We start from the raw sequence: 26,675 nt of genomic DNA, 5'->3' as shown, positions 1-26,675 counted from the left end.
TGGTCCTGGGACTCCAGGTTGGTTCCTGAAGCCCCAGGGGGGTTCCAGCTCCAGTCGAGTCAAGGACACCAACACCTCCCGCAAGGGTCCCTCCTATGGGAATCCTACTCCCCCAAGAGACCCGCCTGCAGTGCAAGAGTCCAGCTGGCCTTCCCGTGGGCACAGTGCCCAGCGGGTGGGACCCCCATGGCTGGCGCTGGCATGGGCACAGACCTGGGATCTGGCCATGTTTCCAATTGTTAGGTTTTTGTGTGGGTCCTGGAGCAGGGGGGAGGATGCCAGGCTACAGCTTTTGTCCCCAGAGGGGTTTGGGGAGTGGGGTGGGGCAAGCCCAGCTTCTTGCTGAGTTTTCTGTCTCTTTAGATTAAAAGCAGAAATTCCCATCTGTATACCTCAGCTAAGGTCCCACAGGCTGAAAGGCTGGGGAGGAGTGGGTACCACATGACTTTTGTCCCTCGCAGTACCAGGCCGAGGGGAAGGGATCAGTAGCCCAGTGGGCACCACGCCCTGGGGAACAACCTGAGGCTCCTCCAGTGGGCAGCTGCTTCCCTCAGGATGCCAGCAGGGGGCGCTGCCTTCCCACAAACGCTCTGGCAGCCGCTAAGCACAAAACACACCCAGGGTGGACCCCCGGGACTGGGCTGCCTGGCAGTACCCTGCATAAAAGGCGCTGGCCCCACCTCATGGCCAGAAGGATGGGGTGGTGGGGGGCGGGGCTCCTCTATGGTCTACAGTGCCTGGTGGTACCCTTGGGACAAAATTGAAGGAGTCCTTGAACAAAATGCATCCTGGGGTCTCTCCCAGGCACTGGGTCACAGACTCAGGTCAGCAGAGGCCAAGCACAGCTAACTACAGAGCACGCACAGGTATAGACGCATTCTGTACGCATCCCCACTCCAACCCTGCACAGAAGCCAGGTGAAGGGAGGGCGGTTGTCCTGCCCAAGGCCACACAGCCCACACGGCCGAGCAGGGACTCGATGCAGGGGGCAGCTTCGAGTCCATGCTCCTCACTGCTGTGTGTGGCACGTTCCCAGGGAGGCAGGGTCTATGGTGACCAGGACACCCGCACTTTGCCAAGGCTGCAGCCAAGGCGGCCACGTTGGGGTGAGGGCCTAGGGTGGCTAGGTCAGCCAAATTTTCAAAACAAGCTGAAAGTCCAGACAATTTCATGTGAAAATTTCCAATATTTAAAAGATGTGTTTTAGTCACACAGATTATGCCTTCTGGTCAGGCTCTGGTTTGGAACTGCAGGCCATCGTCCACTGTGAGGTGGAGACTTCGAGTTTTAGAGTTAGAAAGGGCCCTGATTCTATGAGCGAATGGATGTTTGCTAGACATGTTGTGGGAGTCACTTCCTGAGGTATGTGAGTCAAATCGTTCTGTTGTACACCTTAAACTTATACAAGACCATCTGTCAATTATATCTCAGTAAAACTGGAAAAAAGAAGAAAGAAAGGGCCTCGGAGATTATCTAGAACTTTCTGGGATGATGGAAATATTCTCTAGTTGTGCTGTCCAACGCAGTAACCACCAGTAACACATGGCTTCTAAGCAGTTGAAATGCGTCTAGTGTGCCCGAGGGTCTCAATTTCTCTCTAGTTATTTGAACAGCCATATGTGGCCAGTGGCTACCACACTCGACAGTGCAGATGGGGGAGCACTTGGCCATGTGGGGGTTTGGGGTTGCCACGGTGACTGGGGGCACTGCTAGCATTTCCTGGGCAGGTGAAGACACCACGCTTCCTGCCATGTGTGGACAACACGCACAGAGACCTGCCTTCCTGCGGGGGAGCCCCTGGAGCCCCTACCCAGAATCCAACCCCATCAACTGATTTGAGGCCAGAAGGAGGCGCAGGGGGGCCTGGTAAGGTGTGGGCGGAAGCCAGGGCTGAGGCCTTCCCAGAGCGCCTGGAGGAGGGCGGCTGCAGCAGCAGGCTTCTGGCCCGAGGGAGAGGGGAGCTTCCTGGGTGAGCCCCTGGTCCCTGCAAGCTCGAGTGCTGAGTGTTCCCTGGGACACCAAGGAGGGACTACACTGGCACCCTTACACCACCTCCCTGGCTGTGAGCCCCCCCCTCCCCGCTTCCTGAGCGGGAAGAGGCTGGGATGACGGGGCAGGGAGGGCCTGTTTGGCCCCTCTGCCCATGGCAGACCAGACCAAGGCCCCAGGCTGTCCCCTGTGGGGGTCTCCTGAGCTGCACGGCGGCAGTGGGGGGTGGGGGGGACAACCACCAGTGCTCAGGTTGAGGGGCCCCCTCAGTGGAGGAAGACTCCAGTTCCAGTTCCAGGCCTAGAGTTAGGGACAAAAACAACTCCAGTGGGACTCCCTGGTGCTGCCCCGCGGGTCCCGGGAACGGGAGGTCTGCTGCCAAGCCCGGAGTGGCTTTTTCTGCTTACCCCTCCCTGTTTCCTGAGCCAGGTCCAAAATTGATTAAAACTAAGTAAAAAGCGCTGCCCAGGGAATGACAAAATTGCTAAAATTCTCTTTTCTTCCCTCATTCTATTGTTCTCTCTCCATCTGGTGCTCCAGAGATCGGCTAAAGTCACTGGTTACTGTGGAAACCACCCCCCACTGTACCCCCTGCACCCGCTGCAGCAGCCTGCCTGCCCCCAGGCCTAAGGGCTCCCTGATCAGCTTGTCCGACTCCTCTGGCCCCCCAACCCCCATCCCCAGACACCTGCCTGCTCAAGGCCCTGGGCCCCAAAGCTCCTTGTAGGAACCAGGGGAAGAAAAAATGTTTCCCAAACTTGTCTCAGATTCTGAGTTGGCCCCACTATCCAACCAAAGTGAGCAGAGAAAGTGAAGCAGGGAGAGCATGAGGAGGCAGAAATGGGGTGAACGGGGAGGGAGGGCTCATGGCTGTGGTCCCCTAGAGTGAGCAAGCACGAACATACTATACAGTCAGAGCTGCAGGGCGGGCAGCCGGAGGAGGGAGGGTGGGCAGGCCGGCACGCTGGAGCCCTGCCGCCTGGTGCCAGCCCCGAGCCAGGAGGGGAGGCCCGCCTGCTGTCCCTTCCTCTGGCACCCCCTCCTGCCCTCTACCAGCAGGGCTCTCGCAGCCTCCCTGGCACAGAGCGGAGGGGGCTGGCTCCAGCCCCTGCTCGAAGCCATTGTTTTTCTTCTCAACACCCCCAAGTTCAAGTTCATCTGGGTGTTACATCATGTCTGGTTGCTCCTGGAAACCAGACGGGTCAGACGTGACTCTGGGGAAAGGGGGTGGGAAGCTGGAGGGGGCTGAAGTTCTCCTCCCCTCCCCTCCTTGCCACTAGGGAGCTCTGAAGTTTGAAGTCTGACAAAGTTTTTGGCTTTTTTTTTTAGGGAGGGAAAGGAAAAGGGAAAAAAACAAAACCTTAAACCACACACACAAAACTTCCATCCACCAACTTTCTTTGGACCTGGGCCTCAGAGCGAAGAGAGAGCGGAGGCTGAAAGAGGTGGCCTGGGGGCTAAGGAAGCCTCCAAGGCCCTGGGCTCACAGGGCGATGTTTTTGTCGAATGTGCAAAAGAAAAAGATCTTTGCCTGTTCTCCCTCCACTCCCCAGAAGCCCACACTGTAAACGCTGCCTGGGCCCTGCTCCTGGGGCTGGTCCCGCCTGTGCCCTGAGGGCCCTGGGTTCTACAGGTGGGTGCCAGCCTCCTAGGGATGGGAATAGGGCAGAAGGCCTGCGAGCACCAGGGTGCAAAGACGCCTGCGGAAAGCCGGGTCCAGGGGCCTCCAGCAGCGGGGCTGGGGGTACATTTCCTCGTGAGAACCAGGGGCAGATAGGAGCAGGACTAGCGGCTCCAACAGCCTGGCCACCCCTCTGACAGGATTCACAGGACGTGGGGGAGGTACCTCCAGGGCAGCTTTGGGCCCTGCCTCACCCCAGTGCCAGAGTCTCTGGGCACGTGGCCCACCCAAATCCAAGGAAAGGGGAGGGCCAGGGGCAAGCACATGCCCCAGAGCGGCAGGAAAGCAACCAGGCAGACCTTGTCCTCCTGATGGAGCCTCCCACTTCCACCTTCGCTTCCATCAGGCCTGGCCCAGAGCGCCTCTAGCCTTGGGTCCTTGGCTGCCTTCCCCAGGGCCAGGGCTGTCAGAGCTAATTATCCAATTAGCTGATTAGCCAGGGGGCCTGGGGGCTGCCTGGGGAGGCAGGCTCAGCTGGGCGTGCAAAGCCTGAGCCCTCCAGCCCTGCCCCGGCCTCTTCTCCCGACTGCCCCGAGGACCCTGGCCTCCTCCAGAACACTGGAAGGCCCCCACCCCTGCCTGTGTCCACTTAGTGGGCAGGGCCTCCTACCTGAGACTGCTGTGGGATGTTCAGAAAGTTGCCGTCCCGGGGTCCGATGCTGACAAACCGGTTGGCAGAGGAGGCGCCTGTCGTTGCGAATGCTGTGGGGAGCAGGGGAGAGAGGGAGAGACCCCGTGAGGACCGGGGTCCCACCCGGGCACTGCCCCGTAGGGCTGCTGAGAGAGGGAGAGACTGGGTTAGACCATGCTGCCTGGGCTGAGGCTGGCGGCGGGAAGGCCAGGCCGGAGGGGCCCCCTTATCCTCTCACTGACCAGGAGCTCGCAGTCCCCCGGCCCCGGCACTCCATCTGCCGCAGCCAGGGAAGCTCTTCTGTGGCCCTGGAGGCTCTAGCTGTGGCCCGGTGGACCCAGTTCTGTCCCCTCCTCCCAGAGCACCTGAAGTAAGAACACTTGCTTTCCTGCTGGGCCTCTTGGTTTTGGAGAGAAGGGAGCCCAGGAGGCTGGGAGCTCTGGGGACTGGCCCCGCCCTGCTGGGAGAAGGCCATCTCAGCCGGGCTACCCCTCCAACAGGGGCGCCTGGTTGGGTGCTGCACCTCTTACCACCCTGGGCCCAAGGCCTGGGCCCGTGGCTTGGGGAACTTGAAGGGTCCCAGTAGAGGGCTAAGCTGGGTGGGACAGGTCAGAGAGGGTCTGGGAGCTGGCTGCTGGCTCAGGCGCAGGGGCGGCAGGGCTCAGGCCTGGCAGGCATTCTCCTCCTCTGATGGATGAGCCAGCTCCTATGGTCCTGCGGTTCCCAGGGACCAAGATGGGCCCACGTGCAGAGAAGGAGGAGGCCGGAGGGCCTGGCAAAGCCCCAGGGTGTGGGCAGCAGAGGCAGTTGTTCTGAGGCCTGAGGGGGCAAACGGGCCAAACATTCTGGAGCTCTTCTGGGTTGTCTGGCTGGAGCCCTACGGGAAGGAGCCGGCCCTGTACCCTGGGAGGAAGGAAGCCCCCAGAAAGGATGAGGAGTGTCACAGGCTAACTGGGAGTCCCCCTCCCATCCCTCCCAGCACAGGATACACCCCAGGGACCCCGTGCTCACCAGATTCTGTCCATAAGCGGCCCCCAGCCACCCAGCAGCCTGGCCCCCCTCCCACCCTGCCCACCTCCAATGACCATGACCATGACTTCGTGTCTTGTGGCAAATGCAGATGAGAAGATGACGTGAAGAGGATGAAGAGGGGAAAAGAACTCAAACCATGAAAAAAGAAGGTGAGGCAGAGAGCGCGCGGCCGAGAAGAGTGGTGAAATGGGCCGCCCCTTCCGCCGCCATCCCCGAGTCCTGGCCCACAGCCTGCCAGCCCCGAGCGCTGCCCACCCCCACCCACTGTCCCCCAGACGGCACACCGCCCACCCTCCGCCTCTCCTGTCCTTCATGCGTCGTCGGGTCTAGCTGGGGCCTCTCAACTCAGATTTTTCTCTTCCCTTTGACAAAATTTGTCATCGGTTTAAAAAAAAAGAGAGAGCGAGAGAAAGAGATGAAGTAAGCCAAGGTCCAGAGCCCTTCCTTGTTCTTGGAACATCCAACCTGGGAAGAAATTGAGGGAAAGGGGAGGGATGGGAGGGAGGGTAAAAAAAAAAGAGGAACAACGAGAAACCAAATGTGAGACTGAAGGCTGGAGGGGAGGGGATCAGGGGCTGGCCTGCTGCAACTTTAGAGGCCTGAGGGGCCCAGAATGAAGGTGAGGGGGCAAGGCAAAAAGGGGATGGTGGCGTCGCCTTGTGGTCACATTCAATTTTCTTGGTGTGGGGGGAGGGGCACAACGAAACAACAAAAAATCAAAAAACGAAAAAACGAAAAATGAAAAAAAACAGCAGTTAGGCATGAAGATGGCATGGCTGTGCCTCCCCTCCCCCCGCCCACCCTGGCCAGCACCCCTGGCCTGGGTGCCCCCACTGTGCCCCCTCTCCCGCCCCCCGGAGGGGCCTGGGCCAGGGGCCCCAGCTGGGAGCAGTGGGCGGGCAGCGGGGCTCGTGGGGTGCTGGCTGGTGCAACTAAGGCCCCAGAGGCCAAGGTCGGGGGCTCAGCTCTGTCCTCATCTGGGTGGGAGGCACTCTGGGCTGGGGGGCTTTGGCAGTGAGAGAGGGGACTCTTCTTTTTGCAGTGGAGACTGTTTGGACGGGCCGGGGATGTTGGGCGTTGTGGTTTCGGTTTCATCGTCCACTTACAAGGTGACGGAGGAGTCAAGGCGGCGCCGTCTGGGGCAGTGCTGGTGGATTTGGAATCAGGCATAGGAAGGGGCACAGGTCTGGCCACTGGAGGCGGCGGTGGTAGCAAAAATGACCCCGGGACTTTGCCCTGGCCGCTACCGTTGGGCTGCGAACAACATAAATAGAGTGACGCATGAAGGCACATCACACACAGACACACGCTCCCCTGCGCGGACACGCCAGCTCGCTCCTGAGAGCCGGTGGCGCTCCCGGCGGAAGATGCGGGGTGGGGTTCTCCTCCAGGGCGCCAGGATGGTGAGGGCATGAGGCCTCTATTTGGTCTCTCAAGTGTTTCTCTTTTTTTTTTCCGCAGTCCTCTTTCGAAGTGGTGGGAGGGAGGAAGGGGGATGTCCGACGGGTGGTTTGTTATTTCTCAGGGAACAGGTTTCAGGTACCAAAACTTGCCATTTAACTATACAAGCAGCTGCGCTCTGAACTGTCACACTCTGAAGACTTTCTCCTATGGCAGCAAAGATGCACCAGCTTACTCCCTGTGCTCCCCCAAAACACACACGTGCCTCCCCTGGGTGGGCTCCTGGGGTAGGATCAGCTGACCCAACCAAGGACCATGGGCCCACCAGCGTGTGCCCTGTGTCATGGCCTCGGGGGGAAGCCAGGGCATGTGCCTGAGGACAGTGGATGCTAGCCTATCTGCTACAGAGCAGCCCAAGAGGAAATCCCATTGCTGGCAGCCCCAGTTCCCCCAGAAGCCGGGACCAGCTACCAAAGCCACAAATTGTTCATTACTCCCTCTTGTGCCTTAAACTTGAGTTTCCTCCTCCAGGCCCCACGTGTGGCCTTGTGTTCATCAGCCTCTGGGGTTCAGGGCATGACGGCCCCACAGAGAGGGGCAGAGGTCCCTGGCTCCTGGCAGACACAGCTTCCCTGGACTTTGTACCTCCTGCTGCTCCAGGCAGTGCTCACTATGACCACCTGCAGCCTGGGCTCACGGGGGCCAGGCCAAAACTCTTCCTCCTAAACTGGCCTCTCTCCTGTGGCTCAAACCTCTGTCCTCCCAGCACCCCCCTGGTTTAAGACCATGGGAGGTTCACAAGCTCTTCCTCCTGTTAGCAAACCCTATAGAATCCAGCCCTACTCTGTCTCCAGCTCTGTCCTCCTTCGATCCTGACTGATGTCTCCTGGACTATGAACATGAGACTCCAAGGGGCCTCCCCTCTGCAGAGACTGCTCTTCAGCTCAGCACCTGTCACTGAACCAGGCACCCCACCCAGGCTGTCCAGTCCTCCAACCGCCTCTAAGGTAGTGGTTCTTGTTTCTGCCTGCCCCCAGGGGTACTGACGGTGTCTGAGACATTCTGGTTGACATAACTTGAGGGTGTGGAGGCTAAGGATGCTGCCTGACACCCACCCTATGGACCCCCAGGACCAAGGCCCAGTGGTCCACAGGTTGATGGTCCCGAACCCTTAGGAGAAGGGAAGCGCCACTCTCCCCCGTTCACAACAGAGGAAACTGAGGCTCCTCATGGTTAAGCATTCTAGCCACGCTGCAATGGGAAAGGCCTGAAGTTCATGGCCACGTCTGTCTGATTCCATGGACCCAGAGACTTATCAACCCTCTTCCCAAATCCAAAGGAGTTCAGACACCCCAGTGCTCCAAAACCTTCCATAGCTACGATGACATCTGACATAAAACGTCGTCTCCCCAGTCAGGCTGTTGGTTCCAAGCAAGAGCATGCCGCCAGCTCTGCAGGGTGAGGCCGATACAGAAGTGGCAACTGCGTTCCCTCATTTCTACAGCCTATCTGGTTCCCATCTTGCTCTTCCATTAGGACAGGAAGTAGAATGGTCCCAACCGATCACAGCCTTACTCCTCTCCAGGCTGTCCTGAGCTTGGGCTCCGGGGGCGGCCGGGACACGGCAGCTTTCTGGGCAGCCGCTGTTCCCGCAGGGTGGCCTCTGCTTCCCCAAGAGCCTGTCTCCCTCGAGGAGGATCTGAATCACTAATCTCATCTGATAAAACAAATCCTAGCCCGATACGGCCAGACATGGAAAGCTGCTGATTTACAACATTCAGATTCTAGAAGCAAGTCCCAACCAGGCTAGGCTGTCTCCGCTCTGGTTGGGGTACGAGTTGAAGTTTTAAAAAATCTCAAGATCTTGGGACTTTGTGGTGCCTTAAGACCTCGTGAGTTAAGAGCTTAGAAGTAAACTAGAAGCTGGGATAGCACCTCCCTTTCATCTGACAGATGAAGATGCGGGCCTGGCCACTCTGCAACTGGAGAGCGAGGCCGAGCTGGAACCAGGCTTTGTGCCTCTCAGAGCCATGGCCTCCCATCAATCCCTGGATCTTTTCTATCGTGCTCACTTGACGGTCTCTTCTCTATGCCAGAAATACAGCTAACTGGGCACCCTCTTTCTGCCCTTGGCGTGTCTTATAATCAGCAGTTCCCAACCTTTTTGGCACCAGGGATTGGATTCGTGGTAGACAATTTGTCCACGGACTGGGGGGAGAAGGGGATGGTTTCGGGATGATTCAAGCGCATTACATGTACTGTGCACTTTATTTCTAACCTAATGCCACTGCTGATCTGACAGGAGGTACTGGTTCATAGCCCAGAGGCTGGGGACCCCTGCCCTAAGTGGATCTCCACTTGGCCTTGGTCTTTACTGACCTGATTTTCTCAGTCAGGGACTTACACTGGGGTGTCAGAGGTACCTGGGAACCATTCTGCACACTGTAAAATTGTGTATGCATGTAATGTTCTGCAAAGATGGTTCATATCTTCAGATTCTCAGGAGGTTATAATTTACTCCTCTAGTCTCTACATCAGTGGTTCCCCTGACGAAGTGGGTCCCCTGACCAGAAGCAGCAGCGTCACCTGGGAACTTGGGGAGAAATGCAGATTCTACACCCCACACCAGAGCTGCTGAGTCAAACTTAGATGAGGCCCAGCCACCTGTGGGTCACCTCCAAGTCACTCTCACACACGCTATGACTAAGAACTACTACTCTGGGGTGGCTATGGTGCAAGCACAGTCCAGTACCCCCACCCTCTGCCACCAGGTCAGCTGCAGAGCCCAGGGCCTCTGGCTCCTCCTCCACTCCACAGTGCCATCTCTAGTCTCCTCTCAGAAGCTGGACCCCAAGGAGCAGGCTCACTGCAGACTTCCACCCCAGACCCAACTCTCGGGCACAACAGGCCACAGAGGAAACCTAGAGAGACTGCTCTCCAGCCAAACTAGACTTTCTCTTTAACCAGAGGGGCTGTTTGCTCCCCTGTCAATAAATAGCTTTTTGTCAACGGTCTACTCAGAGCAAGCACCTGCCTTGAGAAGAGAACTTTGGAGGCCAAGGAGCCCTTGATCTTTTCTTTGTTTGCCATGCCACATGGCTTGCAGGATCTTAGTTCCTTGACCAGGTACTGAACCCAGGCCTGTGGCCATGAAAGCGCGGAGTCATAACCACTGGATGGCCATGGACTTCCTGAGCCCTTGATCTTGAGTGCTCAAGTCAAGGGGCTGTCAGGATGCCCAGGGATGGACTGACCCACACCCTTGAGGGTCCTGTGGGTTAGCTTTGGTTCTCTGGGCTAAGTCGGTTCCCCAGGTGGGTCACATTTCAATTGAAACCCCAGATGCCCCCATAGCTGAGAAGCAAGAACAGCAAGATTCCTAGCCCCTCTGATCCAGATTCCAGAATCCACGACCCCTGGGGCTGGGATACAGGCTGGCAGCTCCCGTAGACTCCACTGGCATCTCTGAAGGAAGCACAGGAGCTGTTGCGAATCGTGTCCACTTTTCCCTCAATGCCCCTACAAGTGGACAGAGCTTGTCCAGAGAGGTGGGCAAAACTCTGCATATGCCAAGGAGCTGCAGAGCCAGCAAAAGAAACCCTCGCAGGGCAGAGGGGAAAAAAAGATGAGAAAAGCAGAAAAGGGGAGAAGAGCAGGAGGGAGGGAAGAAGACTGGCCTCTGCCCTGGACAGCAAGAACAAGGGGGCCGAGCTGCAGCCCTGTCCCACATCGAGCCCGCCAGCACTATGCAAGCGCCCTGCGGCAGCATCAGGCTGAGCAGCTGAGGGCCGCCCCTCTCCCGGGGCGGCTTCTGGCACGGGGCTCCGGATGCCTTTCCCTGCCAGGGCACTTTGAGTGTCTGCCACACCTGACCTCTCACGGTGCAGTTCCAGGCTGGACCAACTGGGAGGCAAGCAGCTGGGCCTTCTTATAGCATGCTGCTGGAGTTCTAGAACATTCCCAGAGGTCTAGAGATCACCATGCCCCAACCTGGAATGGTCTCCCAGGAACTACACAAGGACCACTGTCCCACTGAAGGGTCACGGTTGGCTCATTGCCATCGGGAATAGTTCTCTGCTCAGTGGATCTGTGTCTCTGCTCTAGGGCTCGCTGATGGAGAAGGACAGTGGGCCTCAGAGCTCCATGGGGAGCCGTCTCTCACCCAGGCTGAGGAGCAGAAAGACTTTATTCCAGAACCGTGACTGACCTGAGAGCCCCTCATTAAGAGTCCCGCCAACAGGAGTCTCATGACACAGACTGTGGAAGGAAGCCTGCCCTCTCCCAAGGGCTTCTCACTGGGGATGAGGAAGGTGCCCCCGAGCACACTGAATCTGGAGACGGTCACGACCAACACAGCTGGACAGAGGGCGCTGTCGCTGGCATCAAGTGGGTGGGGGCCAGGCATGCTGCTGAGCACCCCAGAGCGCACAGGACGTTCCCACACCACAGAGAACGAACAGTCCCAGGTGTCAGCAGTGGGAATCCTTGGTCTAGAACCTATCAAATCCTTGCACCCCTGAGGTTTAAGAGGGGTGTCAGGAGCTAAGGGGTCTGGGCCCAGATTGGACAGATCATTGGTCCACCCCTGCTACGGGGAAAGACCAGAGGAGGGTAAAGAGCCCAAGCAAGACGGGCCCAGCCACTGCCCCATCCTGTCTGGACCGGGATGAAGAGGCCCCGGGCGGACACGTGGAGCCCTGCTCCTGGACCCAGAAGACTGAGGTGTTCGGTAGTCCCAGCTCTTGGCTGCTCCAGCCCCAGGTGGGCTCCCGGCTTTGGGGCCCTCTCCCCGTGAGCCCTGAGACAGACAGACAGACGCAAAGATGAGCTGTAGTGGGGCTCGTGGGGTCCTCTGGACTCACCTGTCCGGTGGCCTGGCCCGAGCCATCCGAGCACACAAACTGCACAAACTCCTTCAGCGAGTCCTGCCCGTGGTGGTGGTGGTAGCGGATGGTCGGGTGCGTGAAGTACGGGCTCGACTGCTGGATGATGGATGTGGAGGGGAAGTGCAGCGCTGATGCCGTGGCCCGGGGGCTCCCTGCATGCACGCGGCAGGAAGGAAAGGGCATCGTCAGGGCCTAGAAGGCCGTGGCGAGGGACACTGAAGATGAGGAGACCTGCAGGTCAGAGCCCTTTGGGTCCAGAGAACGGGGCAGGAGCAGGGCAGGGACCAGGGTAGGGAGAGTGAGGCGCTGACTGCTAGTGTAAAAGTGTGTAAGATGGCGCCAAAAACACTCAGTAAAATCAAAGTAAATAATATATGCATGCAATATTTTTAAAAGTTGAATTGGCAAAACTAGGGATGGCCCAGAGACCAGCTGCTTCTCTTTATAAATAAAGTTTGATTGGAATCAGGGCCAGAGTTAGGGTGAGGTGAGACGTGTGTGCGTGCTGAGTCGCTCAGCTGTGTCTGAATCTTTGCAACCCCATGGACTGTAACCCACCAGGCTCCTCTGTCCATGGGATTCTCCAGGCAAGAATACTGGAGTGGGTTGCCAAGTCCTCCTCCTCAGGATCTTCCCAACCCAGGGACTGAACCCACAACTCTTACGTCCTGCATTGGCAGGTGGGTTCTTTACCGCTAGTGCCACCTGGGAAGCCCGATGAGGTGAGGCAGGGTCATGCAATTACAAGGTCAGTCCTTTTATTTAAAATACTGATATTCTCTCATCATGTATCTTTTGCAATTGTTTTAATTTTTAGAACATTGCATTTAATATTATTTATAAACTTTGGTGACTGAAATTTCAGGTGCTCCCTGACATTCTGCGCCAAGGTCAGTGCCTCACACACCCCTCCCTGGCACAGGGCCTAGGCAGGAGCCTTGGGGAGCAGGCAGACCATTCGGTGGGGCTCCGGACAGACACCCGGCCCCGTGCCAGTGCGAGAGGGGGCTCCACAGAGCACACACACGTCCTGCATGAGGCTGGGTGTGCACCTCGCTGCAGGTCCCCAGGTCACATTCTTCTGTGCTCGGGCCCCACGGCTCGTACACACTGCCTCGGACGCACGGCTCCCACCCCGGAGCAGGCCCCAGTCCTTCCCCAGCCAAGTCCTCCCTATCCTGTCTGTTTCCAATCAGCTCGCTCTTGCTCTCGGTTTCATTAGGGGCCTAAAGAAACTTGGCTTCTCTCTGGAGTTCATAAAAGCTGAGTGGAGCGGGGCCTGCCGCCCTCCCCTGCTTGTGAGGAGGGCCTGGGCTCCCCACCCCCACCCCGCAGCCACCACGCCCTGCCCCTCTGCTGGCTCCCAGCCAGGAGGCCCTGAGGAGGAAGCCAGGAGGGTAACCCTCCGTGTTCTCCGTGTCCTACGCAAGGGCCCAGGAGGTGGCGGGCAGACACAGGGCAGTGTTCAGAAAAAGTCCAGGCCTCTCTCAAGAGGGAAGAGGCTCCCACAGTTCCCCACCTGGTTCCATCCCCTGCAGAACCGGGCGGCACCCTCCCCTCAAGCTCTCTCTCTGCCAGACTGGAGCAGAGAGTCCCCCCAGCCCCCGGCAGGCAGCCTGCGGCTCCTTTCCCTTCCCCTTGGCCTAGTCCTTCACTTCTGGAAAAGAGCGGGGAGGCCTCGAGCAGGGAGCTTGGGCCCTTGTGAGGGTCCCTTGGAGTAACCTGGGCTGGTGCCAGGGAAAACAGACCCTGGGCACTTTGGGGCACTGAGAGAGAGGAACTGGAAGGAGGGCAGACACAGAAGCCTGTGCTCTCCCATCCACAGCTGGCGGGAGGCAAGGAGAGCTGGGAGGAGTGGGCCCAAGGCCTCAGGACAGGCCTGTGCCACACAGCACACACATGTGCACATGGCACGTGAGCACACACAGCACATACGTGTGCACACATCACGTGTGCACGCACAGCACACGTGTGCACACGTCGTGCACACACGGCACATGTGTGCACATGGCACACATGTGCACACGTCACACAGGCACAGCACACACGTGTGCACATGTCCACGCAAACACACGAACACATATACATCGACTGTGTGCACATAGCATCCTCACACAAACATAAGCAGACACACATCCTCACATGCACACACAGCGCACAAGCAGGTGTGCACCCTGGCACATGGGGTGTGAGAGGCAAGTGGGAGAGTGTGGGGGAACACAGTGAGAAGGCCCAAGGGCCAGCCTGCTGCTGTGGAGGGAGGGCCCGTCCCCACGCCCACCCAATGCCACACCACGGCCAGTTCAGAGAGCTGGGCTGTCACTCAGGGTTCCCTGACCAGCTACCCCTCAGGCAGGGCTCCTCTGCCACCCCCGCTGCCCCCCTCCGGGCCCTCCATTTCTCACCTGGTCTGACTCCAGCAAGCACAGGCAGCGGGTGGTGAGTGAAAGCCATGCGCGGGGAGCTGCCCTGAGAGGAGAGGGCACTGCAGAAGTCCAGCTTTCCTGACTTCTTTAGAGAAGCCGGGCCTGAGGGGAGGAATCAGCAACACGGGGCAGGTTTAGCTGGGCCAGGAAGGGAGCGGGGGAGGCGGGAAGCCAGCAGCTCACTCCTTCTCTCCTCAGCCCCCTCCTGGCTGCCCCCTTCCCTTCAGGGCTCCCCAGCCTCCTCTGCCTGATGGAGGCCCTGTTTCTCAGGCCCTGCGTGCAGACCATCCGCTGCTGACAGATGAGGGAAATCAGCCCCTTTGGTGCGCTGGGCAGGGCGTGAGCACGTGGGGCCATCTTGCCCCCCAACAAACAGATTGTGAGCTCCAAGATGCACAGAATCAAAGCGCGGAGGCAGGGCCAGAGGGCAGGGAAGGTGTGCGGGAGGAGCCCTGGAGAGCAGCTTCAGAGTCAGGGACCAGGAACTTCCCTGGGGGTCCAGTGACTAAGACTCTGTGCTTCCACTGGGGAAACTAAGATCTCAGCCAAAGGAAAAAAAAGAAAAGAGTGAGGAGGCCCCTGAGGAGGGGCAGGCTGGGGTCTACTCCATGGGGTCCTGAGCTACAGGTCCCATTCTGCCAGGAAGAAGCCAGGACTCCTTACTGGAAGGGAAAGCACAGCCATGGGCCCTTCGGACCACTGTGGAGAAATAAAATCCGACAAGGGAGCAGGGAGGAGGCTGGAGGGCCTGGGTGGGAGCTGGGGGAGAAGGAGCCAGGAAAGGATGCCCTTGGTCAGGCACCCAGAGGTCGGACTGTCAGGGTGGGTCATTCCTGGGCTTTGTTCTACTCCCAGGACCAGAGAGGGAGGTGGCATTTGCCAAGAGACAGGGACACAGAGAGCGCCCCATTTGAGCTCACCTCTAACAGCCTGATGATGCCAACCAAGATCATGTCTGTGCCCAGTGGGCTCGACATCCAACACACTAAGACAAAGCAGGGCCCCCAGGCCAGGGCCCCCAGGGGAACCAGTCTCCTGTCCTGGGAGGATAAGGTGTGGTCGGGGCAGGTGTCCAGAGCTGCCATCTTTGGAACACGAATCGAATCAGTTTGGGTGGGGTGTGTGTATTGGGGGTGGGAGGGGGGTGCTGCAGAAGAGAGAAATAAGAGCTGTCTTAACCACAGAGGGAAGAGGCGGGGGAAGGGCGCACTCCTAGCCGCCAGCAGAGGTGTTATCTGGCAGCAGCTGTGTGCCACCTGATAGCTGGCACGATGCGGGGGAGGGGGGAGCACCCCCACCAGCTGTGCACAGCTGTCCCCCTGGCCGCACAGCACCTCCCCAGCTGTTCCCAGTCCTGCAGCTGGGCTGCTTAATTGGCGATTTGTCCCAGAACAGGGAAACAACGCAGTGTTGGTGGGAGGAGGGGGTGAGTATGGAAGAAAAGAGGGGAAAAGCAAGGGAGCCGGGGGTGCCACAGGAGGACGTGGGGCCATGCGTGGAGGGACTGCTGGCGGGAGCGGAAATGGCAGGCTCGGCAGCGGCAGACAGCCAGGAAAGGAGGGAGCCGGAGCTGGGGAGGGGAGGCTCCCGGGAGCCAGGTCTGGGTGGAGCGACCCGGGGGCCCACGCCTCAGGAGCCAGCAGTGGACACGGCCCTCTAGGCACACCAGTCCCTGAGGAAAGACTGCACCTCAGCTGGGGATTCTTCAGGGCCTCTCCACCCCTTGTCTCTGCCCCTCCAGAGGCTCCCCCAGGGGCTACGTCTGTGCCCTGCCAGCTCAGGTCCCTGCTGGCCACAAGGGCGCCCGGAGAGGGGCCCCCAGAGCTCGGTCGGCAGGGGCGGGGCTCAGCCCGGGGCCTGGAGCTGAGGCCTCCTCCTCCCAGGGTGCAGAGAGCGAAGGCCAGAGGCTGCAGCCAGGGCAGCAGGGGAGAAGAGGCTCCTCCCTGCCCTTCGGTCTCGCCTTCCCCCCAGCCCTGGCCCCTGCCCATCTGCTTGGCCCTTCCTGGCATGGCAACATCTGGAAGATACCAAGGAAAAGACTATCAGGTCGGCACTCATCTTCCTGCACTACACAGCAAGGCCTCCATCCCCAGGCCTAACCACAACGGACACATCCCATACAGAGGTCTGCGCTAGCTGGCCCCAAGACCCCTGTACCTGGAAGCTACACATAGGCTGCACCAACAACGTGTCAGGCAGAAGCATTCTGCAGGCAGCCTCCTGACACATGCCTGTGCACCACACACACACAAACACACACACACCCCTCCCTCTTTCCCTCTACTCCACTTGGGCTCTCCAGGCGTGCCCACACCACCTGTCAAAACAGGAGAGCCCCCCTGGTGAGCCCCTCCTCTCACCAGGAAGGGGCTGGTGAGAGGATCGAGAGGCCTGACAACAGTTCTGCTCACTTGCTTCTAGGCTCTGCTCCTCTCTGTGAAGCTGGGCCCCTCCTTAGACCAGGGGTTCTCAACTCAGGAAGATTCTGCCCCCACCAGGACACAGCCATGTCCAGAGACCTTTCTGGCCATCACACCTAGTAAGGAGGTTTGCTACTGGCATCTAGTGGGCAGAGGCCAGGGCTGCCGCTCCAACACCCCACAGGGCACAAGATGGCCCCACCGCAGACAATGCTGGAATGTTCAAGAACACCCAGTCTGAGAAACTGCCTTAAACCATGAAGACGGTAGAGCGGGGGCAACCTCCCTGAAGAAACACCAAGAGGAGGAGGAGGATGAGGAGGCTCTGAAGAGGAAGCCATGCCCGCCTTGCAGGGCACCAGAGGCTCAGGGCCAGGGCTTTCCTTCCACAACACCGGTGGGCTCTACTGCCCACGCGTGACAACCTGCCCGCTCGCCTCTGCTCTCCAGGCCTGTGCCCGCTGGAAGAGCAGGCTGGGGGAGGACAGGCGGTGCCGCCGGCAGCAGGAAGCACCACGGGAGGCTCGCCAGGGAAACTGAGGGGGAGACGAGGCTGCACGCCGCCTGCGCTCCAGGTCGGGCCTCGCGGCGGCGCCCATACCTGCATCCACATCGTTGGGCCAACCGCTGGACTGGCTGCTGCCAGCTGCCGGGGAGCGGCCTGTGCCAGGATAGAAGACGTCGTCGACAGGGCTCTCCATCTCACTGTCATCGATGGACTTGGGGCGCTTGGTGGTGCTGGGGAAGGAGGACAGGGGTCAGGTGGGCCTCAGGCGAGTGGCCGGACTGGGACCTGGACCCAGGAAGCCTGCACTGATGGCCCTCCGTGTGCTGAGTGGGCGCCCGCTGTCAGCAGCATCTCAGGGCACTCGCTGTGTGCCCTCCGCCCAGGTCAGACTGACAGCCCCTTCTCAGCCCACAGGACCATCTGCCGTCATCTACCCAGCTACCCAAGCCCAAGAAGCGGGCCAAGCCTTCAGCTGCCTCCTCAGCCGCCTTCTACTTCCCATCAGCTCCCACGGCCAGAGGAGGTGAGTGAGGCGCTGGCCAGGGCCAAAACATCAGGGGGTGATGCAAAACTCATTGTGATACTGTGTTATTTTATAGTAAAATACGATTAACTACAGAAATATCATAACATTTTAATGTAATATTCTAACATATCAAAATGAATACTTGAACCTCACAATGAACCAAAATGTTCATTTTTTTTTTTAAAGGGACAGGATCACACCCTGTCCTGCATAACTGGCCCTGACCGGGGTCCACTGTGCCTACCTCCCAAACGGCTCTCAACTCCACTCCTTCCTCTCAGGCCAATCCCCCACCTGACTCAGGCCTTCCAGCCTGAGTGGGACAGCCTTGAACTGACTGTCCTGCCCACGAACACTGCTTCTAGAAGTCTTTCTAGAACACACATCCCCAGCATCTGTTGCTTGACCCCTCTGGCCTGTGAACCCCACTGTGGGATAGTCCTGCCGGCCTGCCCAGCCTCAGTTGGGATGGAGGGTGCTCTCTGCCTGGAGCGCCCACCCCAGGCCTGTACCACCCCCACTCTGTCTAGGTTCAAAGGTAACACCCCCAGGAGAGAGGCCTTCCCCAGTCCCCACAGGGAGCACCTTCCTGGCAGAGCCATGGCCTCGCTTGAGCTTGTGTCCTGAGGCCAGTGCAAAGCCCAGGGGGTGGGCAGCAGAGCAGGCCCTGGCTCTGGAGCCAGTGCCCTCAACAGAGGGTGGTGTGCTGAAGCATGCTGCCCAGAGCACCGGAGGCATCTCGGGGGCTGAGGGGAGGCCGGGGCGTGGGACTCACCTGGTGGAGGGAGGGGAGGTGATGGACCGCCGCCCCAGGGCCACCTGGTTGATATTGTAGTAGCTGGGACTCTCCAGGTCTGCCAGCGAGAAGTTGGGCCCTGATGCTGTTGCAACAGGAGCTGGGAAGAAGGGAGAGTGGGATGAGGTCTGGAAAGCATGGGCAGCTGTTTCGTTGCCGGGAGCAGCTCCCTGGAAGCCCTGGGGTAAGTTCACTGTGAAGGCTGCTGAGGAAACCTCCTCCTGGCTGAAGCTTGTTGGGAAGATTCCTTGGTTATGATTTTTTTTTTTCCTCCAAAGCAGTGGAGGTCAGAGGTGGGGCTCTCCACTCTGGCTCTCCAATGCCTCCATCCCACCCAGCCCGGTGCCAATGAGGCCAAGAGTGTCGCAGGAAGTCTGCCTGCCCGTCCCCACCTGAGACCCCATCAATGGGAGGGCTCCATGGGGTCCAAGTCCTACCTCCTCACCCCCATCCCTGCGGACCCAACCCTGGCCCAGAAGAAGGAAGGACTCACTCTGTGATACTCTCACCAGCTCCGTCACATTCCAGACCCCAGAAGTCACAAAACAGTCCTGGAAACTTAAATGCCCTGAGGAGGGAAAAGGGCAGGTGAGCGAGTCGAGGCACGGCCAGGAGGGGCTGTCTGCCTATCTCTCCCGATCCCTCCCCACCCTCAGCTTGTTCCATCCCATGACCCGTGTCCCAGCCCCAGGCTGGCCTTCAGGGGTCCTCAGATCTCCATGGATGTGGAGTATGCCCCCATGAGTGCCCTCCCCCATGGAATAGCAGCCTCTGTTCAGTCAAGGGACAGCTGAGTGAAGCGGTTGGCAGGGGCAGGCCCACCCTGGCCCAGGAGGGCAGAGAAGGGTACAGGTTGGGGGATGTGGTGGACACAGCAGGCCAGGGAGGCTGGGTTCAGGCAGGAGGGCAGGGGGCACTGACCGTTGGGCAGTGGTTTGATGTCCGCATCTCCTTGCTGGTTTGAACTATCTGATTGTCCGGATTCTGCAGGAGACAGAAAGGGTGGGGATGGGTCAAGACCAAGTGCCCTACACTCACCAGGCAAGCAGCTGCCCCTCCAGCCCTGTGGACACCTTCTCTCCCCCTCCCTTCCCGAGCAGCCCAGGGAGGCCAGGAGAAAAAGAATCGCTGCTGCTGTGGTGAGGCCACCCTGCAGACTGCAGGGTGCTGGGCAGCATCTCTGGCCCCTCCCACTAGATGCCAGTAGCACCCCAGTTGTGACAACCAAAAACCAGTTTCCAAACACTGCCTGAAGTGCCCTGGGGGTGAGCAGCCCACGAGTGAACAGCCCTGGCCGAGAGTCAGGGCAAGAAGGCGCCCAGGAGAGAAGCTCCGACTGTCCCTTTGCACAGCTGGGCTGGACCCAAGGGGTCCCCCATTTTCTACCCCACTCAAGCTCCACAGGGAGCAGCCCTTTCCCTCCCTTCATTAATTAGAGCCAATGCTGCCTGCCTGCGCCACCCCCACCTCACCTTTATGCATACAGGCAGTGCCTGGCAACACGGAGGGGGGAGATCTGCCTTGATGCTGTCGCCCGCTCTGTGCCAGCCTGTCTGGGCTGTCTCATGCCCCAGTGCCACAGCTGCTCGGAGGGAGCCCTGAGACAAGGGCCCATTGTGCGGTGGGAGCTCACAGAGGACTGGGGGCAGGGTGGAGTGTGTGTGTGAATATTTTGCTGAGCTTGGGAAAGCCCCCCGCCCCTGCCCCCCAGGTCCTCGAAGCTTTGTGTGCCAGGGGCACAACGGGGACCTCCAGAATGCTTGCCTGGGCACGACAGCTGGCTAGAGGGTGGCGGAGGGGGGCCAGGGCAGGTTGTGGGGCAGGAGAAAGGCAGGCATTCAGCAAAGGATCAGCTGCTCACGGGGGGACCACATGGGGTGGCCTCGGAAAACTGGGCCCTGCCATTGGCCAGGGCTTCGCTCCACTCTTTGGAGCAACCCTGCCTCCCGGGTCTCACCCACCACCCCACAACCGGCCCGCGCGCCACAGAGGCCATCCTCTACCAACCTTGCGGTCAAACCGCTCACATTGGGGAGTGAATAGCAAGGAGGTTCCTGAAGAGTGATGTGGGCCCAAGAAATAGAAGTGGGGGGATCCTGCAGCCACTTGGGAAAGAAGAAAGAGCTCCAGGTGTTGGGGCCTTCTCAGAGCTAAGGCCCTATGATGCCTCAGTCAAGTTCCTGGCCTCTTGTATCCATGTGGCCGGTGGGAAAATGACAGGCTGCCCCCAGGATGGTTTCAGGCCCCATTTCCCCCATCCTTTATCTTGTTTCACTTAATTTTTTTTTTTTTATGCATTTATTTGGCTTTGTTGGGTCTTGGTTGTGGCACGTGGAACCTTTGTTGCAGCATATGAAGTTAGTTTCCTGGCATCACCTGGGATCTTAGTTCCCCAGCCAGGGATCCAATCCGCATCCCCTGCATTGGAAGGCGGACTCAACCACTGGACCATCAGGGAAGTACCTTTTTAGCCAGCCTCTACTTTTTAAAAATTCCAAATGATAATAATAATGAATCCTGTCACAAATCAAGAAAATGGAAGTTTATAAGCTAACAGGACCCCTCACCCCCTTGTGTTTGGAGCGTGTCCTTCCACAACTCCCTTTGCACCCACCCTAGCAGCGTTTTTAGGGATGGCGAATTCCATCCCAGGCCACTTCTTTGTCATGGTGGCACTCTGCTCTGGAGAGAGCCCGTGGGACTTCCTCCCACGCCCCAGGGAAGGGCAGCCTCTCTCTGCATGTGAATTTTCTTGTTGCTCTCTCCTCAGCCCGTTCCTGACTCTCTGGGTCTGATTCAAGCCCCAGCTGGTCCAGGAGGGAGCAGGCAAGGGGCTGAGGCAGTAGGTGGCCCACCTTAGGGCCTCCGTGGACCAGTGCCCCGAGCCTAATGTCTCTCAGGGCCGTCCTTTCCCAGATTCACAGCTCAGAAAGCACAGCTGCAGGACCCGCGTGTGGAGCCCAGCGAGGGGCACACGGTGAAGGCTTTGCTGCAAAGGCTTTGCCCTACTTGTCCCAGGACCAACTCGGTCCCCACAGAGCCCTCCAGGCCAGGGACAGTGGAGTAGGGGGGATGGTAGGAGGCCATCCAATTAAGAGTGGTCTCAGCCCTTCAAACGTGGCCAGGTGGAGACAGAAAGCCACGCGCATGCGCACACCCGGTCCGGGGACAGACGAGAGAACCCGACAAAGAGATGGAGGTGGGCCAGCGATAGAGGCAGAGACAAATGGGGCTCCAGGAGAGCGCGACAGACAGGAAATCCTTCTGAACCAGGACGCTGCCCTGAAACGTTACTGCTGTTATTACCATTAGCGCCATGTAAGGGAGCAGGCAGGAGCGGGGACGGCGCGCGAGGCCCGCTGCCACGCGCCTGCAGGCGGTGCTCCGGGCGCTGCTGGCAGCCATCTTAGCCCTTGGCAGCCATCTTACGGCTGGCGGCCCCGCCGGCGCCCCGCACTGCCGCTGCCGCCCGCCCCCAGCGAGCGCGGCCCGGCTCCGGGACAAAAGGCAGAGACGCTGGAAACCTGGACCCGGGCTCAAGGGCAGGGGCGCCGGCCCGGCCAGCGGGGCAGCTGGGGCTGGGGCTCCGCTGTCCTGCTCAGGCGGCCCCCTTACCCTCCTGGCCCGTGCAGAGCGAAAAGGGCAGAGAGGCACGAGGCTGCGGCCCGCCCGTGAGCCACGCAGTGATGCTGAGGCCCCTCTTCAGGCCAGACCCAGAGCCAGAGCCTCAGTTATTTTACCGCGTAGACCCCTGCCCCCATGAGGTGACCGGGGCCTCAGAGGACAGTAAGGGGAGAGACAGGGGCAGACCCTAGTCCACTCGGTCAGCTTGGAGGTACACCGTGGGCACACGGGGGTGGGGGGGGCACTGGGCCGATGGTGGACAGGCTCCTGGGGAGGGTGAGGAGATGCCCCCCAACCCAGAGGCAAGAGCCCACCAGGCCAGCTTCCTGTAGCCATGGGCACTCTGGGGAGCTGTGCCTTGGGGCTCGGGCCTGCTCTGGACAGCCCCTAGGGACCAGGAGCTCGACCCCAGGCTGGCACCCCAAGGAGCATGACACCCTGGTGCCTGACCCCCTTCCCTGTCGAGGCTCCCTGAGGAAGGGAGGGAGTAACCCCAGGCCTTGGGACACAGAAAGGCAGGCCCCTTTATGACACCCCTCCCCAGGCCCCGCCTCATGGTTGCTTGGCTTTTATCTCACAGAATGGGGCTTATCAGAGCCACCAGCTGAACAAACACACAAATCCACGGTTAGTGAGAGAAAACCCTCTGCCTGAACTCTTTATCTCCTGTTCGCAGGCCCCGAGCACTGCCCCCTGCCAACAGCACAGGAGGAGCCCTGACTGCTGCGCCATGAGGGCGCCTCCCCTGGCCACCCCCCTTCTCCCCTTGCCCCAACCCAGCGCGTGGTGGCTGTCCCCTGGCAGTCCCTACAAGGCGGGCGTGCATGAGTAAGCTCCTGCCACACGGGAGCCCCCCTCCAGTGTCTGCTTTCTCACTGGGGACAATGGGCCAGCTGGTGGCCTGTGGGCCGGTGGACGGGCAGAGAAAATGTTGGCTGGCACCAGGCGGGCAGGTGCCCGGCTCCATCCTTTATCCTCTCCCGCCCGGCCCACGCCCCCGAGGCTGTCACTCGGCTTCCCCAGCCTTCCAGGGCCATGTCCCCTGGCAACATTTCCGGCCTTGGCTTTCTCTCCAGCCTGGTAGACCGAAGCAGTAGGGACCCTAACCACCCACTCCCAGCTTGGGGCCACCCTGACTGAACCCCAGCCCCCAGGCCTACAACTCTCTTCAGGGACAAAGGCTGCCTTGACTTTCTGGAGAGACTGGAGAGGGGATGGAGGGGCCAGAGGCACCGCAAGCTCCGTTCAGTCCTGAGGTGGCATGTTCCCGCATCCTGGTGCCCAGGGCCAGACAGTGCCTCCTGGGCTCTAAGCTTCTTTCCACTCAGCCATCACACACAGCTTCCTCAAAACCAAGTTCAGCCACTGTGTCTGAGGATGGCTGCCTGGGCGTGCAGGCGTCAGGCCTCTGCCTGGTCCAGGCTTAGGGGATGAAGAGAATTTTGGAGGCTGCCGCTTGTCCTTGAAGCCACCAGGGTGGCGAGGGGTGTGTTCAGGCTGGCTCACGTCGCATGTGTGTGAGCGCAGGCTCTGCTTCCTGTCTTCCCTTGGGGACCGGGGTACTCGTGCAGTCCACACCCTGGGGCAGAAGGTAGGACTGCGTGGGGGTGGGTGACGAATCTGGGCTCTTCCTAGGTGTGGGACCAAGTGGGCTCCGCAGAGCAAGGCTCTGAAATGGGATTTGTGCTCAGGTCCCAGGCTGCTCTGCCTTCATCCCCTCACGGCTTCAGTCACCCCCAACCCCCAGTCGGCGCTTGTAGCCTGGAGGCCTCATGCAGCACCCCGACCTAGGCCAGGCTCAGCCAGAGGTTGGCAGCATGGGACCCTCTCTTCCTCAGGGTTCTTCTGTGTCTCCTGGAACAGCCGTAAGCCCTGAAATACCATTCTTCTCGCCCCCAGCTCTGTTCATTCTCTACCTCTGCTTAGTTATTAAAGCCCCCGACTTCCTTTCTTCAGCTCCTTGCCTTTCCCTCTGGAATCCTATTTCTGGTCTCATTTTGCTCTGTCTTGGCTCCATGCCCCTCTCTCTGTCCTTCCTTCTCCTTCGCTTTCCCTCTTTTTGGGCCCCTTTCCTCTCCCAGTCCTGCCTGTTTGCACAAGTGTGTGCGTGTGCACACGTGTGTGCTTCGGAGAGGCCTCTGCCTCTTCATCAGAGCTGTAAGAGGGGAAGCTCCAGCAGCCAGAAGGAGCCCAGAATCACACATAAACTCCAACTGACAGCATGTTTTTAATATATATACTCCCAGCCATAGACAGGGAGATATTTATGGCTCCCACTAGGTGAGGGAGGGATTCCTGCTCACTGCAGCACACGCTCCGCCTCGGCGCCCGCCCCAAACAACTTCTCTCCGAGAAACAGGCCACATGTAATTCACCGGTTGGCTGCCCCCACGCACATCACAGACTGAGTGCATTTTTGGGGGGGCTGAGAGGGGCATGCAGGCACAACCACACCGACACATGCGTACCCAGGCACGTGTATGTACTAGGGTGCACATTTGCTCTACATCCAGACACACACACACACACCCAGAGATGCCACCAATCATTTGATGCTGTCCAGCAGGGATGGGGTGAGTTGGTGTATCGAGAGCGGTGGTCAGCATGCTCACTGCTAAGAGGAACCTCCTTTGGCTCTATCCAGACCACTGGCCTTTGAGGGTGGGCGGGGGGAGGCCAGCCCTCTGGGCATGCCTGCCCTTCCCCTCCCCCAGCTCTCCCCAGGCCTGAGGTTGGAGAAGCAGGCAAGAGTATGCTCTGTTCTGGGGGTGCCATACTCTCAAGGACCAATTCTGGAGCTGATCCCTGGCCCTGCCCAGTGTGGCACACCTCCTCCCCCCACCCACCTGCACACACACACACACACACACACCCTCTCTTTGCAACGGAGGAGCATCCAGGGCAGGAGAAACCCAATCTCAAGGGGAGCTGAGGCCTGGCCTGCAGCAATCAGAGCTGGAGAATGTAACTATTGTGTCTCCTGAAACCCAAGTCCGAGAATCTGAGACACCCTGAGAAGGGGAGCAGCAGATGGATGGGGGGCTAGGGGAACGGGTCACAGAGGGGTTCTCCCTGTCTCTGCAAACAGAAGACTTGAGACCGAGGAAGTCCTTGGGCACGCAGGGCAGCCAGAGGACAGAGGAGGCTGGGCTCGACCAGGCCGGGCCCGGGGGGTTTTCAATCTTCCCCCCATTTCCCTCCACCACCTCCATGAACCAGCGTGTATGCTCGCAGGACCTGGGGCCATCCTGGGGTTTCCTCTCCTCTGTCATCCTAAGCCCCACATGGTTGGAGAAAAGCCTGAGCAGGAAGCACAGCTCTGCAGCTGTGGGTGGGGGTGTGGGCAGGGGCAAGGCAGGGAGACATGTCCCTACCCCCTGCCCCATCACCCTCCTCTCTTCTCTCATTTCCCCTTCCCTCATGGAGCCAAAGGGGCTCAAGCTTTTGACTCGGGTCACCTGTTGCGGGGAGGAAGAGACAAGTGACAAGAAAGAGAAAGAGACCAAGTGACAGCCTCGACACACACGTGGTCTAGATCCGCCCCAGCTGCCCCTGGGGCCTAGGTTCAAGGAAGGCCATTGGGGGTGGGGGTGGGGACAGCAGGTCAGGCCACAGGGATCTGGCAGGCCGGGACCAGTAGACTCAAAACGGGACACTCCGCTCTCATCTCTGACCCCGATGGCACTGCTTTTCCCCCTCAACCCACCCTGCCTCCACAACTGCTATCAGGGGTCCCCTAGGGAGCAAGGGCTGAGTCTGGCTACTGCAGGGCTCATAGCCTGGCAGGGGAACTGGGGGAAGGGAGGAGAAGGCAAGTCCAGGGGCTTATGTGGTGCCCAGAGGAGTAGCAGAGTGGATCTGAAGGCTGGGCTCAGGCAGGCGGCTCCAAGCCTGCGAGGCTGCTCCCTGGCATGAGCTGCACAGCGTTCTCTGCCCTGCACCTGCCAGGGGAAACTGTCAGCTCTGCGCCCAGCCCAGGGAGAGCTAGAGATGGGGCCTGGGCACTGGAGCATGGGGGGCCTGGATGCCCAGCTGCTCCTCTCCCAGGCATGACAGAGAATGTGCAGCAAAGGAGAGAGGAGGGACACCTCAGTGCAGAGCGAAGCACCCAGCAGGTTGATGGAGGGAATGAAAATGAGACAGCCCTTACCGCAAAGGGAGGGACCTGGGGTGAGACAAAGGCAGACAGGAGCCCTTGGTCCCAGGCCTGCCTCTGCCTCCACCCTGAGCCCTCCACCTCAGGCCACCCTGAGGGCACCCCCCTCCCATCCAGGGAGGTATCCTTCTGCAGGACAGAGGGGAAAGGGGGGCACACCAAGGGCAAGGGGAAATGGAGGGAGGAGGAGGGCAGCCCACCAGGTGGAGCGGGGCTCCCACGAGTTCACATCCATGTTCTGGAACCTACGGGCCCAGTGGTCCTGGCCAAGTTCTGAACTGTCTCCTCATCTGTAAAATGGAGATGCCGCCTGCCCCCTGGGCTTCCTGCCTGAGGAATAAGTGAGAAAATGGGTACAAGGTGCTCGGTCCGGGGCCTGGCTCACAGTAGGTGTTCCCTGAACGTCAGCTGTCCTTCCAGTGCGATCACCGATTCCCTTTGCCTCCCTCAGCTAAAGCCCTACTCTGGGCTCAGCTCAAATGCCAACTCGGTGGGGACGCTGTGGCTAACCCACAGCTCCCCTCCCACTGGAGTTCGTACTCTTTATGATACATCGCGTGCACTCGACATGACGGTTCTTGGTATCTCACCCCAGAGAC

At 59.5% G+C, this 26,675-nt stretch overlaps 1 protein-coding gene across 7 annotated transcripts in view; it reads right to left on the bottom strand.

Annotated features, from left to right (window-relative positions):
* Positions 1-26,675, bottom strand: part of NFIX (nuclear factor I X) — a 98,278-nt gene that overhangs the window by 4,327 nt on the left and 67,276 nt on the right. For 3 of the 7 annotated variants that reach the window (XM_025293637.3, XM_006041793.4, XM_006041792.4), the window contains exons 3-10: positions 19,218-19,280; positions 18,790-18,864; positions 18,276-18,396; positions 17,068-17,204; positions 14,026-14,148; positions 11,597-11,772; positions 6,440-6,587; positions 4,281-4,372 (exon numbers count right to left, since the gene is read on the bottom strand). In XM_025293637.3, coding sequence (XP_025149422.2) covers positions 4,281-4,372; positions 6,440-6,587; positions 11,597-11,772; positions 14,026-14,148; positions 17,068-17,204; positions 18,276-18,396; positions 18,790-18,864; positions 19,218-19,280 — 935 coding nt within the window. Of the gene's footprint in view, positions 1-4,280; positions 4,373-5,993; positions 6,011-6,439; positions 6,588-11,596; positions 11,773-14,025; positions 14,149-17,067; positions 17,205-18,275; positions 18,397-18,789; positions 18,865-19,217; positions 19,281-26,675 lie in introns of those variants that run through there. The other 4 variants (XM_025293638.3, XM_025293640.3, XM_025293639.3 and 1 more) reach the window with 4 other exon arrangements.

Source organism: Bubalus bubalis, chromosome 9, assembly GCF_019923935.1.
Source record: "Bubalus bubalis isolate 160015118507 breed Murrah chromosome 9, NDDB_SH_1, whole genome shotgun sequence".
Lineage (NCBI taxonomy): Eukaryota > Metazoa > Chordata > Mammalia > Artiodactyla > Bovidae > Bubalus > Bubalus bubalis.
Note: the sequence above shows the minus strand (reverse complement) of the source record. Positions and strands in the feature narration are given on the sequence as shown.